The 17,010-nt window shown below is 38.9% G+C and overlaps 1 protein-coding gene across 2 annotated transcripts in view; it reads left to right on the top strand.

Annotated features, from left to right (window-relative positions):
* VTA1 (vesicle trafficking 1) overlaps positions 4,880 to 17,010 on the top strand; it is a 32,809-nt gene continuing 20,678 nt past the window's right edge. The window contains exons 1-2 of one of the 2 annotated variants that reach the window (XM_021391281.1): positions 4,880 to 5,079; positions 15,652 to 15,746. In XM_021391281.1, the coding sequence (XP_021246956.1) occupies positions 4,971 to 5,079; positions 15,652 to 15,746 (204 nt within the window). In that variant the 5' untranslated portion in view covers positions 4,880 to 4,970. Of the gene's footprint in view, positions 5,080 to 5,663; positions 5,683 to 15,651; positions 15,747 to 17,010 lie in introns of those variants that run through there. The other variant, XM_021391282.1, reaches the window with a different exon arrangement.

Here is a 17,010-nt window from a genome sequence, read left to right as displayed (position 1 = left end):
TGGAGTTCTACAACTGTACATATGGAGTATGCTGACAAATTGCTAATAACAATTACTGCTATTAGGTTATTTGTGATAACATTCTAGTGGATTTTATTTGTCTTAATTAAATTGCTGTCATTTCTTTGAATACAGAATCTTGGACCAGCAGCTTCCAAGTTTGTCTATATCCCTTCTTTTTATGGGACTTAATTAAAATTATTTTTTAACTTATTTAATTTATAAACTCCAGATGCTGCAAATTGAACTCATTAGCATCACAGCTGGGGCAGGGAAGCAGCAGTGGCAGGGAACCCCCACAGCCAGTGGGTGACCACTGGCACTTGGTGAGAGGGCCTGCAAGTCCCTCCAGCCAGGGGAGAAAGGCTTCAGCAGGCCAGGGCAGGGCAGCAGCACAAGGGCAGGGAAGCTGGCAGCAGCACCACTAACACTGTTGTCTGAGAGTTACAGAGAGCCAAGGCCTACACAGGGACAAAAGGCCAAGTAAGCTGGGACACAGCTCCCACAGCTCTTGATCTTTGCTGGGTACCTGCCCTCCCTCTCAAGCAGCGGAGCTTCTCCCACAGAAACAGGCCTAGGTGCTAGAAAGGTCCCTTTTAAGAAACTGACGATTTGCAAGAACAAGTGTCTTTAGGTTCATGATGGCATGGTGGTTGCTATTTTACCATCATGTAAATTGAGACAGTAGCAGAATGAGTGGGCTTTCCCCTGAAGCATTTGGTTTTGTCTGGTACTTCTTCCAACAGCAGTGTACCAATAAAGGCAGTGAAACTGACAGATTAACTGATAAAGGCTAGATACATTACTGATTATAGAAAATGCATAGCAATAGTAACATGTTCTGAGACATTATTTTTTTAGAGAGCTACTGCTGCCTTCACTTCTCTTTATTTTTCAAACAGAGAGGATAAAATAAATATTTTGGATGATGATAAAGAGCAAGCAGGCCTCCAACAGTAATTTTGTTCATTTTTGTTTAAATGCGGAGTAGCCCTGTAATATGCAGCTCAGGCCTCCAATAGTAATTGGCCAGTTCCTCTTTTCTTTGGATCAGTCCTTGTGATTTTCTTTGGTGTTTTGAGCTTTGCTGTTTATGGAAACGAGGCCTTCCATTTCAGATGTGACTCAGATCAGAAGGAGGTTAATCTTCTCTGTTACAACCAGTTCAAGCCTGTAACTCTGCAGGTAATTCTCTTGTGATTGTAGAAATCCAATATTAAAAATATAAACTGCAAACATTAAACATAATTGTTCCATATAAGAAGTAGTAACTGATTGGGCTTATTATCACTTAGCTTTTTTTTGTGAATATTTGCCTTGTAATGAACTTCCATTTGTGACTGAATGTGGAGTTGTACTTTCAGTCCTTCATAACAACAATCTTCACCTTTCAAAAAGCAACTGAGCTTTTCAGATTAAATCATACCTGTGTTTTCCACCTTTACTATGCCACCTAAGTATTTATGCATTTGATTTAAATTAAAAACAGGCTTGCGAAATATTCCAATATACGCCCATTTTAGCTGACCCAGTGCAGTTGTAAATGACCTAACAACTATGATTCTGCAACATTTTAGGTATTCTAAGTGTTCCTACTGGTGATTGTACTGGTGCCTGGAGCATGCATCTCCTGTCCTCTATGCAGCGTCACAGAAGAACCACATTTGTGATTACCACTGTAGAGTAGTTATGTGACAATTATTTCTCAACAAAAAACAATTATATGAATAATCTTTGTTTCCATGTATAGATCAAAGGTAATAAGCTTCAGACAATAACATGTATTAATGGCCTGCTGCTTTGTCTTCCAGAGGGATGTCTTTGTGATGAGGTGATTATTTATACACTTATTTTTATTGACAATGTGGTAGAATACATTACTTTTCTCAACAGACTCAACTGGATGTGCTTGTCACTGGTTCTTAAGATTATTGTCCTTCCAGGAAAAGCCATTCCAAAGTCCTTCCATGTTTTATGGCTTCAGAATTAATCTGTGGTTGATACTCTCTGGACATCAGAAAGTGTTCTAGCATTTGTGCCAAGCAATGCCACTGCTGCAATCCATTGTGGTGACAACGCATTCATCGATATTACCTAGTTTGCGTAAGAAGCTTAGAAGTGTGAAAAAAAAGAAAATCTCAAAAAAAAAAATTTTGTGTCCAGTCGTGGTTTGATTTCAGTTAGTTTTGCCTGTGTATGACTGCAGGACTGGACCCATAGAATTTTCTGCTGTGTCACATCTGAGTAGCAATTGCTCTGTCTAAAGTTGATAGAGTAGCAATTAAAATGAAGTCTGCATGCTAAAATTATTCCATGAAGTATGTGTACTTTTCTAGATCAGAACAAGATGTTTTCTTATGCTATAGTTTCTTTTGTAAGGACTAATATATATTTTAAACTTAGAAGTAATTTTAGTCCTTGCATTGAAGTGAGGTCATGGAAAAAAATAATCAGATTTCAGAAATGGAAAGAAAGGACGAGGTAGTTTCCTATATACAATATAGACAAATAGATAAGCTATCTTTCATTTGCTTTTTGAATGTATTTCTTAGAGAAAAAAAAAAAAAAATTTAAATAATGGAAAGGTTTCCTCCTGTTCCTTGTTCATCATTTTTCCTGGCTACTGAATAGAGTAATATTTTTTCAGGATCTCAATAAAACATGAGACTTAGATGCAGAATCACAGGACAGCTGAGGTCAAAAGGGATCTCTGAGTATATATGGTCCAAACCCTGCTCAAGCATAGCTACCCAGAACAGGGTGCACAGGAGCATCTCCAGGCAGATTTTGAAGATCACCAGGGATTCCAAAATCTCTCTGGGCAACCTGTGTCAACAGTCCATCATTCGCACAGTACAGGAGTGCTTCCTGATGTTTAGATGGAACCTCTAGTGTTCCAGCTTGAGCTCATTGCCTCTTGTCCTGTCACCAGATACCACTGAAAAGAGCATGTCTCCATCATCTTCTCATATTCCCTTCAGGTATTTATACATACTGATAAGATTCCAGCGAGCCTCCTCTTCTCCAGGCTGAACAGACCCAGCTCTCTCAGCTTCTCCTCACAGGAGTGGTGCTCCAGTCCCTTGATCACCTTAGTAGCTCTACAGTGGACTATTCCCACTACGTTCAGGTTTCTCCTTGTGCGCAGGGTCCCAGAACTGGACTAATGATCTGGTCTCACCATTACTGAGTAGAGGAGAAAGATCATCTCTCTTGATCTGCTGGCAATACTTTGTGTAATGCAGTCAAGAATAATGTTGGCCTTCTTAGTGGCAAGGGCTCATTCCTGACTTGTCCAGCCTGGCATTCACCAGGACTCCTAGATCTTTTTCTACAAAGCTGCTTTCCAGCTGGGTGGCACCTAGCATGTTCTGGTGCCTGGGGTCATTCCTCTCCAAGGGGCATTCTTCCCCCAGGTGCAAGACTCATCACTAGTTAACAATAATCCAGGAACCAGAAATGTCAAACGGAACCTTTCAGTGTCTTTAAACACAGCTTGATACCTGTAACACTGAAGGGGTGAAGACTAGCTTTGTTTCTTGAATTAAGTTTAACTTGTGTGAAACTAACACATATTTTTGGCATCATATTCAATCAGACATAAATCATACAAAATTAAAATAACTTAATCACAGCCTTGTCAGTATATTTCCATTGCTTGTTACATTTCTGCTGCAGATTTCAAAACACTTTAGAAAGGCCAGAAGAGTGTCAGATCCCCCAGCCCATCAGGAATTTTCCTATTACATCCAGGAGCATTGCAGAACCAGGTCTGTCGTGGGACTGCGTGAGGACCCTTTTGGAAGTGTCTAGAAGCTGGACTACCCATCACCTTGCATTTCTTTTGTGGTCACAGCCTGGAACATTTTGAAAGTTGTTCCAGTTCAAATCAGATTTCCTGTGAAATGAAAATTCTCGAATTCCTCGCTTCCATTTTTTTTTTTCACTGGTAAACAAAATGTGAATTATTGCTTTTTAGTGCAACTGTTTTTCTGTGACTGTGAACACATGGATGGTGATTTTATCTCCACGTAAAGAAACCATTTCCCCACGGTTGCCAGCGCTTCTCTTTCCTGTATTTGCCATTTGTTTCCTGGCACTTGCTGTATTCTCAAGTGTCTCTCAACTTTTCTTTCTTCCACTCTTCCAAATTCGCACCAGTTTTGTCATCATTTATATTGCTTTCAATCAGCTTCCCTCCACTCTCACTCCCTCTGAGACTCATAGCATGCCTGTGTTTCAGTGCCGGGCTGATTTTAGCTCAAGTATTTAGCAATTACTTGAGATGATCCCGAAGCTTTTTTTCCCTATTATGGAAGGAATTACATAATAAACCTGGGGATTCTTTGATACGATTCTATTTCTTTACAGAATGAACATGAAGTCCGTCTCCCAGAACACCCTAAGAAGTATGTCTGTGGCTTACACAAAAAAAATTTAAGTGCTTCTTTCACTTTTTCATTGTTTTCCTGCCTCATTTCTTCCAGCAGCACTCAGCGCAATCCCTGGCCCATGAGTTTGCAGTCAGATTGGTCTCTAGCCAGACATCACACCCACTTCAACTCTCACTTAACGAGGAGCCGTAATTGCTTCCTCCATCATCTTCAGTGAAACAAATTCAATACACTCAAAAAATGACGTGACTGCCTTTGCGTCAGATGCTGCTTTGCGCCAGACAGCTTCTATACTACACTCCTACAACCACTCCTTGATGTTTGTTCATGGCCTTGTCCTACGGATGCCCTCCCTCGGGCCGCCGGGCTCCTGAAAGGGGCCGAGGCCGCCGTTAGCTAGCAGGCGCTGCGTGAAACCTCCTGCCCAGCAGGGGGCGCTCTTACCGGGCGCCGCGTCACCAGCAGCCCCTCGCCCCGCGCATGCGTCCCGACGCCCCGCGCCGGAAGCGGAAGCGACCGGCTCCGCGCTCGGGAGTGAGAGCCGTCGCTGCCCGTTGTTGTTGTCGCCGCCGCGCGATGGCAGCCACGGCGCTTCCCCCGCTGCCGCCGCAGTTCAAGAGTATCCAGCACCATCTGCGGACCGCGCAGGAGCTGGACAAGCGGGAGCCGGTGGTGGCGTACTACTGTGAGTGCTGCGGTCGCAGCGCCGCGCCGCGCCGCGCCGCCCCGTCTGCTCCAGGCCCAGCTGGTCGCGTCCCGCCCCACCCCGTCCCGCTGGCCCCCTGAGCCATCCCCCGGGCAGTGGCCGTTGGTCCGGACGCGGCGTGCCCCTTCCGCTGCTGGCGGGGCTCGCTGGGTGCGGGTCGGGCCCTCCTTTTGGGGCGGTGCCGTGCTCTTCCCGGTGGCAAGCCCCAGCGCGCCGTTCGTGTGCTGTGTTTCTCTGGGATAAGCCTCTTAGCAGTCGCAGCGGATAGGTTGTAAGCTTAAAGAGATGTTTGTGCTCACATATGTAGAGCAAACGTGTTCTGCCTTAGGATAGTCCTAACAACTATCACGCAAAACTTACCTGGGAGTCTTTTCAGAGATTTTCTCCTGCTGTAAAGGCCGCCTCCTTGTTCTGTATCTGATTAGGCAATTTAGGATTGAGAGTCTTTAATCTTAATAATGTCCTCTTTATTTTCTGTCAAGGTAGTACGGTTACTTCTTCGGGGTTCTTGAGGAAGGGGGAAGTGGCTCAGTTTTACTCACTTTCATTGCAATGAACGGAGCAAAGATCATACTCTCCTATGTAAGTCTTTCAGACTAACTCATCTAATCCACAGTTTGTCAGGGTGTGAGCTGTGAGCCTTTCTTTCTCAAGGATTTACACCACTTATCAAGAAATGCAAGGCCACTGTAAGTCACCTTCAACTTCTGTCAGTTGATCACCACACTTGAAAAATCCCTAAGGCTAACAGGTCATAGATAGTTTCAAACTGCAGTCAGCAGAAGTGAGTCTTTATGTGATTTGCTTTTTTCATTCTTTTTTTTTAATTTTAATTGTTTTTTTCTTGAGGCGGGAGATCATTTGAGGGGATTACTAGTCAATAGTTTGTCTTCCAAGCATTAAAAAAATTACAGGTGGAACAAATGGATTAATTTATAACTCAGTCTTAGTTTTAGAATGTTGAACATATGAAATTCAGGCTTAAGAATGCTGTGAAAAGCACTCTGTCAACTTAGTGTCAGAAGAATGGCATTAATTTTTGCATTACGGAGGGATACTGTGCTAGTGTGGGAAAGTGCCACCAGACGAACCGGACAGCCACATAGTAGAACAATGAATATTTTCAGTAGTGTTGTCATGTTTTTTTACTGGAAAAACACACGACAAACAATTATTAGTGTGACAAGAAGCACCCACTAGGTCAAGATGCATTGTATTTTTGTTTTTATTTTTTCATTTTTTATTAGACATGACACCAGGTCTATTTAATTGGAAAAAAAAAAGTTTGATTACAAAAATAACAGAAAGTTTTTTATACTTCTGTAATTTGATTTTTTTTTCTTTCATTTGAGTACTTCAGCATATATTTGATTTTAGTAAATCAGCATATCTTGAGTGCAGTAGGGACTATATGATAGAGATATCTTTCTGGTTATGTTGTTCCCTTAAAAAAAAAACAACAAAAAAAAGTGAACTTTCCAAGAAAAGTCTTGTTTAGATCCTATGTTCTTTTACGTATGCAAAGGAGATGAATTCATTTTCACTCATTTTCCACTAATGATGCTTATTTCCTTCTATAATTGGTAAATCTGGCTGGATTGACTAAAATACAAAATTCATGTTTCATCAGATTTTATTGTTTAGTACTTTCTGATGCAAAAATAGGTTTATGAACTTTTTTACAGGTCTTTACTAACTTTTAAAGTTCCAAACATCTGCTTCTTCCTAAAGATGTGTATTTTTGAAGCATAAATCCAAATGTATAAAAAACTTGGGATATTTTTCAGGTCATGTTCTGAAACCAACACTTTTTACATAGAGCTGAAAGAAAGAAATATTTCTCATTAGACGCTTCACTTGAAAAAAGGTTCAGAACATCTCTGTATTGAGCTTTCAAAATATGTTTCAGAGGAGCTGTATACGTTTCCAAAAACAAATTGTGTGAGAAGAGCTAGCTGTGTGCTGGAGCACACCAGCACCTCTGCTGTGTATGTCTGGAAACAGGTATGTGGCAGGAGCAGACGGGTGGTGAGGCACAGCGGTCAGCCGAGGGGACTCTGTGGTACAAGCTCATGTGATGGGACACTGCTGCATTTCTGTCAGAGGGCTCCTTGCACAGCTGCTGTGTGAGGGGGAATGGTGCAACTGTCAGATTGGAGATCTGAGTTAAGGTTTTCATAGCTTTGGAGTATTGCCACAAGTGGTTCATCCGCAGCGAAAAGTTTTCCTGCTAATGTTAACGTCTTCATGGGGCAGTTATTTTGAGTATGAATATAAATTGGGTGTGTGCATTTTAATTCTACTTGTGTACTTCTGAAAGTAAGAGCCATTACAGACACTAATGTGAATACGAGAAGGAGCTGAATTCTGGTAAGATGTATTTGCAACCTGAAATGCTACTTTCTGTACCATAGCAATAAAATTGTCAGAAGGAACTACTTAGTACTCAGGTTAATATTCTGTGTCTCTTCAGCATCTACAGACACCAAAGGTGTGTCTGTATAGCTTGGAATTCCTATGGCAGTTGCACATTTATTTTGCATATACCACTTCAAACTTTCTCTCACTTCTTTTTTGAGTGTAGTTCATCTGAAGCATTAAGTTAGCATAAACCAGAACTACCACCTAAGGAAGATATTGTAGTCCTCTGGCTTCGCATTCCTACCCTAAAGATACTTGAGAAGCAAATCTTGATGTAATTAGATGGTGGAGAACAAGGTATTTCAGCTGGGCCAGTTGCACTACTGCTTAAGCAGCTGTTGCTCACATAAAGACAAAGAACAAGCTTGGAGAGAAAGCAGGATTCTGACCTTTTTGATACTGCTGGCTTATGTTGATTTAAAGAAAATATAATTTGATAGATGTTAACCTCTGTTTTACACAATATGGATAGGTGCAATCAGGGTGCTTTGTGTTTTTCAACTACCACATTGTTTTTCATATGAAAAATACTAGAGAATAACGTGGGTACTCTTGTGCAACTTACCACACTTAATGTTTTACTTTCAAGAAATACTGCTGAAGTTAAGATCGGGTTTTATTTCTTGTGGTCCTGCATGTTCCTTGCAAACCCTTTGTGCTTAACTCTGTTTTTGGGCATTCAAATTAGCATATAATCAATTAGCTGTTGATTTGTATAATATATATAAAATAATCACATGAGACGATTCTCCTTATAAAGTAATTTCTGATCTCTTTAGAATTAGTGATGTGTTCAGGACTGTTATAATCAACGCTTTCATTTAAAATCTGTACTGTTCTGTCTGACACTTTTTCCACGTTTCTCATTATTTTATTAATTATAGTCATACTGGTAGGTGTTTCATATTCAGTAAGGATCAATTGATTGAACAGATATAAGGGAATACCAGGAAGGTAGGCTACATAGATTGCCCAGCCAAAAGAAAATACGTGATTTGTAGTCAATAAAATAATTTAAGTTAAAAAAAACTTAAGTGTGTCTGACTCTTTACTTTGAGGATGTTGTGCTGCAAACACAAGGAGGCAGGCTTTGATTAGAAGTGCCTGGTCTGCGTAATTGCTGAAGAAATCTCTAAACTGTGCTTTGGGCAGTTTTACTGAAAAGTTACATTTTTTGAAAAACTGCACTGTTTGAGAGCTAGTTCTGTCTTCTGAAAACTCCTGTATTATTATTTAAAGCAAAATTTTTCTTAATAGACATTTTTCAGGTATTCGGTAGTGTTGTAGTAGTAAATCTTTTCAAAGATGATTGGTTGTGTTTATTTAATAGTTTATACTTGTTGCTCATTGATGTTTTAATTAAAAAAAAAAAAAAATTGGCAGAGTGCCAGCGAGTTGCCAGAAAAACATAGATGCTAAATGGTATGTAACGTCCTAAAACCTAATGTAAATGCAGCATGAAGTTATATTTTAGTGGCTTCTGCAGAGCAGAGCTGTGATTATTCTTGCTTAACATCGTGCTAAACTTCAGAATGCGTTAATTCAAATCGGTAGACATGATCTGTCTGAAAAGGTATGAAGAAAATTTCTCACAATTCTCAAAGTCTTCATTTCCAAAAGCACAATAGAAGTCAATCTGAAGAATGTTGCTATTGTGTTAATGGTTGTTGTTTTGTTGTTTTGTTTTCTTTAATGGGATCCATCAGGAAAGAAAAGCAAAAGAAGTGTTTTTTTGGATTTCTGTTGTTGGTTGCTTTCCTCCCCACAACTAGTCTTAAATCAAAAGTCATTCAGCTCTTGGTAGAAATACCCATCTGTTAAATTTGACTGTTAATTTCAGGTTTAATCAGATATCCATGAAATACTCTTTTCAGAGTAAACCAGTTCTAAAACCCTTAATTTTACAGGGGGAAAAAAAAGACAAAATAGAGTTTATGGAATATGTCGGAGTCAGAACTTTGGAAATATAAAATTACTGTCTAATTTTATGATTAAAATACTGTTAATTTTTTAACGATCTCAAGTCAGAGAACTAATAACTGTCAAATTTTTTAATTGAACTTCTGTTTTGTTTAACTTTATGTTGATGTGTTTTGACCCTATTTTGAAAAATTAGTTGAAAACTATTTCACTGCAGATATTCTGCACGTACTTACTTGCTTGGTTTAGTTGTGACATTCTGGAATTTAAGAATGCATAAAATAATCTTCCTGAGATCAGTTATCTACTAAGATTAAATTCCTGAGCTTCAGAAGAAGGGGTGCATCAGGCTTTGTCTTCACTTCCTGCTGCCTCCCTCGCCAGGTCAGTTGTTAGTGCATATAGGATCCCTCTGAGCCTTCTCAAGGCCTGACAGTTCCATCTCTCCTTCTTCTGGTAAGAAAGATGCTCCTAGTCCTTCATCATCTTTGTGGCCCTTCACATGCCTCTTGTCCTGGGGAGCCCAGAACTGAACCCAGCACTCATGTCTCACCAGTCCTGTGTAAAAGAGACAGATCAACTTCCTCAGCCTACTGATAATGCTTCTAGTGCAGTGCAGGATGCTGTTAGCAGATAAGATCAGGCAACAGGAATGCATTTTGGAAACATATGTTGCAGTCGTGCCCCCTTAGGGTGCTGTGGTTCACCTCACAGAGTAGTTAGAGGGTGTAAAATAGATTTCTTCTGGTTTAAACAAAACTGGAAGGTGTTTTGCAGAAGCGCTTCAAATTTGTGATCTAATCACTACAAGCTGTTTTATCCACATGACTTGAACATAACTGGTCCAGAGCGTCTGCCTTCTGCTTTTGCCTTCTTGAGATCTCAATTACTATAAATTCTACAGTCAATGTAGTTTTTCTATTTTAATTTCATTTTATTAATTAGAATAAAGAAATAAGATTTGAAAAGTACTGATAGCAAAAGCTATACAAAAGCTTAGAAAACAGTCAATTTCACATGGATCTCTCTCAAATTTAATGAGAGCAAGGTTGGTCCTTAAACTGCAGTGAAGAATGGAAGCATAAAATACTGAATCATTTCTTAGGATTAGTAATATATCCTACTAGATTACTTGTGTTGTCATCTAATCTTAATAATTACCACTTGTTTGTAATTAAATTTTGTTGAATCTGTTTAACATCTGCACAAGTTGCTGTTCTTCAAGTAATTTTGAATTCTAATGTATTTCATTATAACTTTCAGTAGTTCTTAGTAGGAGACACTTTACCTGAGATTGTTTTGACTTCAGTAAGTTTCTCTAGTGTGTAACCTGACCTCGAAATACATCATTAACAATGGATTCTCCTCTGTAGGATTCAGAATATTATAAAAGAATCTGGGAGGAGTAGGGAGTCAAGTCGACTATTATTTTGGATTTCTTAGTGAAATTTTGTCCTCCTTCCCCATGGCCCACACTTCCCTCTTCCTTCGTTGCATTTCTCCTTAAACTAATTTCGCTTGAAAATAACTAAGTAATTTCCATTCTCTGGAAAGATTCAGATTTTGTGTTGATGGTAACAGCCTAATACTTACCTTCACTTTTGCCAGTTTCCTTCAGCATCGTATAATGGAGAGGATGTATAAAACTTCTCCAACTTTGTCAGTGCTGTTTAATCTATTTTAATGTCTCTTAATTCAAAAAGCTTTGAGTTGGCCATGGAGAAATAGTCTTTATTCATAATCTGCATGCAGAAAGTGGTATGATACGTTAATGTTCATGAAAGCAAGAATAATCCATTTTCTACATTAGATGCATTCTTTATGAAAATACTTTGAGTACAATCCAAGTTCATGTTTTTTGTGTTCCCTGCTCCCCACATTTGTATTGAGGCTGTTGCTTTTCTGTACCAAACAATTAACAAACTTTTTTTTTTTCTGTCAGTGGTTTTACAGTGGGAAGAGAAAGGTGTAGAATATGAATGAGTAATGCAGAGCCTTCATCTCTTAATCAGAATTGGAGAAGGTTTATGGAAATGATTTTTTTACTATTTACTGTCAATTGTGGAATATGTGAATGAAAAGTATTAAGAGTATTCCAAACAAAAACTTCTTATTCAGTATTAGAAGATAATAAAATATGTGCTGGGTGGGAAAGAACAATAACATATAGATCCTGATAGACCATGTAAAAGCAATATAGATAGTAGGACAGAAATGAGAAAATTGAATCAGTGTATTGTTCTCCAGTATTTTTACTTGGCATGGTTAGTTGAAAGCGGGAGTGGGAGGAATTTCAGTTGTTACCCAAACATAAATCTGGAATAACTTAATGTGCATTAGGAATGAATGCCTAGCACATACTGAAGACAAAATACTCTCTTTAAAATTGTGCTGTGCGTTAGCAAAGGAAAAATAATATGGTATTACGTGACGAATAAAAGCAGAGAGGTTTTTCTGATGCTTGCTGTATAATTCCTTCCAGCACACCCACCCTTAGTATTTACAGAACAAAGATTAAGGGCAACAAATCAAGACATAAATTTTGTAGTTGTCTTGGCAAAAGATTTTTCTGAGAATGACTGCTTGCCAAGTCCTTATGAATTTGAAGATAAACGTCCTGTCTGTAAAATGAGTGCAAACCCTCTTTTAGTTAATGATTGGTGAAACAGTTCTGTCTTTGTACATCAAAAATTGCAAGTGACTTTAGCTCTGCTTGAAGTATTAACATTTAGATAGAAGCACTGTGTTGTTGTCTTTACCTCTTTTGTCCTTTTATTTATGCATCTGCTCCTGTTGTTGGCCACATAAAGATCTTTTTTGCTGCTTGATTTGGATAAAGGGTACAAAAAATGTAGGTTTTAAATGAAGATTATGCACTTAAAGGCTGTTTTATGCACTTATCTACAAAAGCCCTCATAATTGCATTCATGTATTTGTTTCCAGGTGTTCTAAACCTTCATCACGAATTACTGAGTAGAGGTTATGTTTACAGATCACTTATTTCCAAGAGTGGCTGCATTCTCTGATTGCTTTATTTAGGCTTTAAAATCTTGAAAACTTTTGCAGCTACAAAGCATTGTTTTAATTGTGCTTTTATATCAGACTTTTCTGCACCTTGGCTTCTAACTCATGAAATTTAGTATCAGAAGTTACCAAGCAAATGGCTCCTGAAAGTCTGATTGTTTTGTTTTCTGGTCTGGTCATGATCATTAGAGACATGCATTTTAAACATGCATTTTTCAGCTCAAGTTCTTAGAGAGAAGTTCTCCAAAATCATTTTGATATCAGATGATCTAGAATCATAGAATGGCTTATGTTAGAAGGCACCTCAAATATCATCAAGCTCCAGTCCCCCTGCTGTGGGCAGGATTTCTACCCACTAGATCAGGCTGCTCAGGATGGCATCCAGCCTGGCTTTGAGCGCCTCCAGGGGTGGGGCATCCACACCTTCTCTGAGCCAGCTGTTTCAGTGCCTTACCACTCTTTGAGTAAAGAATTTCTTTCTAACATCTAACCTAAATATCCCCCCTTTTGATTTAAAGCCCCTTGTCCTATCACTATCAGATACGTAAAAAGTCAGTCTTCCTCCTGTTTATAAGTTCCCCTCAAGTAACGGAAGGCCACAGTGAGGTCTCCCCAGAGCCTTCTATCCTCCAAGCTAAGCAAGCCTGGCTCCCTCAACCTTTCTTCATAGGAGAGATGCTCCAGCCCTCTGATCATCCTTCTGGCCTTCCTCTAGACCCACTCCAGCAGTTCCATGTCTTTCTTGTTCTGGAGCCTGAATACAGTACTCCAGATTGGAGCTCTCAAGGGCAGAGTAGATGGGGACAATTAACCTCCTTTGCCCTGCTGACCATCACTCTTTTGATGCAGCCCAGGATACAGTTGACCTTCTGGACTGCAAGTACACACTGCTGTCTTATGTCTGGGGTTGCCCCAACTCAAATGCAACACCTTGCAGTTGTCATTGTTGAATATAGGAATGTAGGAATATATCTTCGACTGGTTTGACTTTTGTATATGAAATATGAGATACTACTGTTGAAAAAAGAGAAAAAATAATTAAATTCTGATGCTTACCAGCAGAACATAGGTGGAGATATACAGAGATCTTATTTTACTAGACAAGCTAATTATGGACGGAAAATGCAGACATGTTTTTGAGGATATAATGCGTTCTTCAGGTTAGGCACGGGCTGGTTTTATACGCGAGTTTCCTGGGATAATTTGAAGAGGATAGGCTCTTTCTATTGCATGAAGAGATGCTTGAAAGTTAAGAGGTGGTAAAGCTGTGAGGCAATTAACTTTCACTTGCATCCTTTGAGGGGTAGGGGATTAGAATGTGCCATAATAACTAGTTCGTGATAATGTTCAGAAGAGTTAAAATTTTAGTTTTTAAGCTAAAATGTGTTTTGCAGGACTTCCTTGACTGTTAAGCATGAGAGCTAATAGAGTGGTTTTGTGGGAAAATGTTCTCCGCTTTGTTAATGAATGTCCTGTACATTATCCTTCCTTGTGTATGTTAATTCCAGTAAATAATGCTTATTTGGTTTTATCTGCCATTTTCCACAGCATATAAAGTTCTGCTGTGTGCAAACATGAAATTCATAGCTTTTGGTAGTTTTGCTCATTAGTTTTAATTGGAGGATGGTAATCATTCATTCTCAAAATCACATGAAAACCTGGAAAGTTTATTTGCAGGGAAAAGTCAGTAAAGGCTGTCTTGTCTGATTTAAACATCAGGTTTGCTTGCAAAGCTAATTAGTTCCTTCTACATTAAGTTCCTTTTTTGAGATATGTCTTTACACTGTATACATGTATGTAAGAGTTGTATGAAAGCCATTCATGTATATTTAGGCATAACATGACTTGAAGCTTATATTTGAAAATGTTGCTTAGGAGGATAATGATTATTTAGAAGAGCACATAGTATTGCATTATGGTGATACAGTCATCCATTTGAAATCAGCAGGAATACTCACTGTAGGAATATGTTTAGAAATCATATATCTTGATGTGAGTGCTGCTCTAAAAACAATGCCACCTATTTTATTATGTTGACCCATGCATCGAAGGTGTATGTTGGTGGTATGGCAGTAGAAGTTGATGCTTCCTGGTGATACTGTTGCTGTCCAACGGATGGCAGCAGAGGGGCAGTCTGACAAAATAACGTCTGACATGGAAGTGCACATGAAGCAAAGGTGTGTCATTTAATTCCTCCATGGAGAAAAAATGACACCTATTGACATTCATCAACACATAGATGTGACATTGACAACTGAATGTTTCTGGAGACCAGACAGTGGATGTGAGCACAGTGAGGTGGTGGATGTTGCATTTCAGCAATCGCTACAGTGGGTCACTTCTGCTGGTGCAGCACAGCATGCAGGCTCTTGTTCATCACTGGCAGAAAATGCATGGTTAATGGTGGTGAATATGTTGAAAAATAGAGTCTCGTAACTGAGAATTGGCTCTATAGTTAGTGTCATTGTGCTCTTTGTCTCTGTTGTAGTTTCCATGGAAATAAATAGGAGGAATACTGTTGTGGTTTAACCAAGCAGGTGGCTGAGCACCACACAGTCCACTCGCTGCCCCCCTTCCCAGTGGAATATGGGAGAGAATCAGAAAAACAAAGCAGAACTCTTGGTTTGAGATAAAACTATTTACTAAGATAGAGAAAAGGAAAGTAGTTATGACTATATATGTATATAAAATGTATTTAACAAGTGATGCACAAGGAATTACTCTCCACCCCTGACTGATGCCCAGCTAGCCCCCGAGCAGCGAAAGAGAGTGAGATGAGCCCCTATCCCCTTCAAAACTCCTTCCGCATGATGTGAAATGGTATGGAATAACCCTTTGCCCAGTTTAAGTCAGCTGTCCTAATTCTGTTCCCTCCCAGCTCCTTGGGCCCTTCACTGCAAATGGCCTTGGCTTAGCAGCAACTATAAACACTGATGTGTTCTCTGAAGAAAACAATTCCATCCCAGCTGAAACTAAGACAGATACTTTTGGAGCAACCTACATATCTCTGAAAATTTGACTATATCTGCCTCTCAGTGCTCGGCTTCACTGTACTAGAGCATTGCTTCATTGTTGCATTTGTCTTTCAGATATGATGGGGAATGTAATTTCTTTATTGGGATGTGGGTTTTGCCTTACCTACTCACACGCTCTTGATTTTTTCTTCTGTGTTTTTTCTACTTTAAGGTCGTTTGTATGCAATGCAAACAGGGATGAAGATTGATAGTAAAACCCCAGAATGCCGCAAATTTTTGTCTAAACTTATGGATCAGTTGGAAGCTGTAAGTAGAATTTATTGTTGTCTTCTAAAATTATTCATGATGGTACTTTAATAGCTTTTGAAGCTTCTCTACATACTGTCATCTCTCTATCATCATTCATTGATGCAACTGTTCTGTATGCAGACATTTTGTAAGAATTTAGGTTGTATGTAACAGTAAATCAGAAGAAGAACTGGGAGGAGGTAAAACTGCGTGTGTATGTATGTATATGTTTGTTTATATATGTACGTATGCATACACGAACATAAGTATAATTTCCTGTACCATAACACTTTGTTGAGACAATGTGAATTATGCTACTTTATTCATATATATTCCCATGAGAAATTATGGTATAAATACAGAAGACCTTTTTACTGATGTCTTTTTGATTGCTTGAAGCCTGTGAGAGTTATTTTTTAATGGTATAGGAGTGAATAGCTTAGTTCTTGCTACTTTTGAAATTTTTGACCTCAGTTGTCCCCAGGAAATTTTTTAAAGTGTTCTCTAAAAGATAAAGGTGATTTTGATGTTATCCTGTTAGAGATTGGGGATCTCGTACTATGATTTTTTTCTAACTATAGTCTTATCTGTGGTACTTAGGCCATGTTCTTTTGAGAAGACCTGCTAGTATTAAAAAGCAAACAGCTTTAAATAGAACAGTGTTAAAAAAAGAAAGAAAGGTTAAGTCACTGTACAGATAGTCAGTCATTTTAAGCTCCAGGAGCTGTTTATATTCCTTATTTGTGGAGTAGTTGTCAATAATCTGGAATAAAGTAATGCACGGATTTGAAGGTTTAAGTGCTCATTTGGAAGCAGAAAGTAACATCGAAAAATAAAGCAACAGTTCTTTTTGTGTTCAGTATTAGTAATTCCTTCCATAGTCTAGCTGTAGAAATGCCTGAAGAATTAGTGTGAAACCAGTGCAACAGCCTTCAATTCTTCTGAAAGAAACTGAAACGTGAACCACTTGTCTTTTAGATTTTTTAGCAGTGGAAAATCCACTTAATATGCTACTACATAAAAATTTTGACAGCTTTAATGAGTCTCGTTCTCATGCCTAAAAGGTTGAGGAAACAGAAGAGGTGGGATCAAATCTCTGAAAGGTTTTTCCCCTTCATTTCATGAGGACTGTTGAAGGTTTTTATTATCCCTCTTGGTACTGCATCAAACAAATCCACTTTCAGTGTTCAGTTACCCTTCTTTAAATTTTGAAAGATTAGAAAACTGGCAAAATGCACAATTTAATCTCAATTACTGCTATTAGTGTCTCTGTGACAGTTGG

This window comes from Numida meleagris, chromosome 3 (assembly GCF_002078875.1).
Source record: "Numida meleagris isolate 19003 breed g44 Domestic line chromosome 3, NumMel1.0, whole genome shotgun sequence".
NCBI lineage: Eukaryota > Metazoa > Chordata > Aves > Galliformes > Numididae > Numida > Numida meleagris.
The sequence above is the reverse complement of the archived record's forward strand: the minus strand, read 5'-3'. Positions and strand labels throughout refer to the sequence as shown.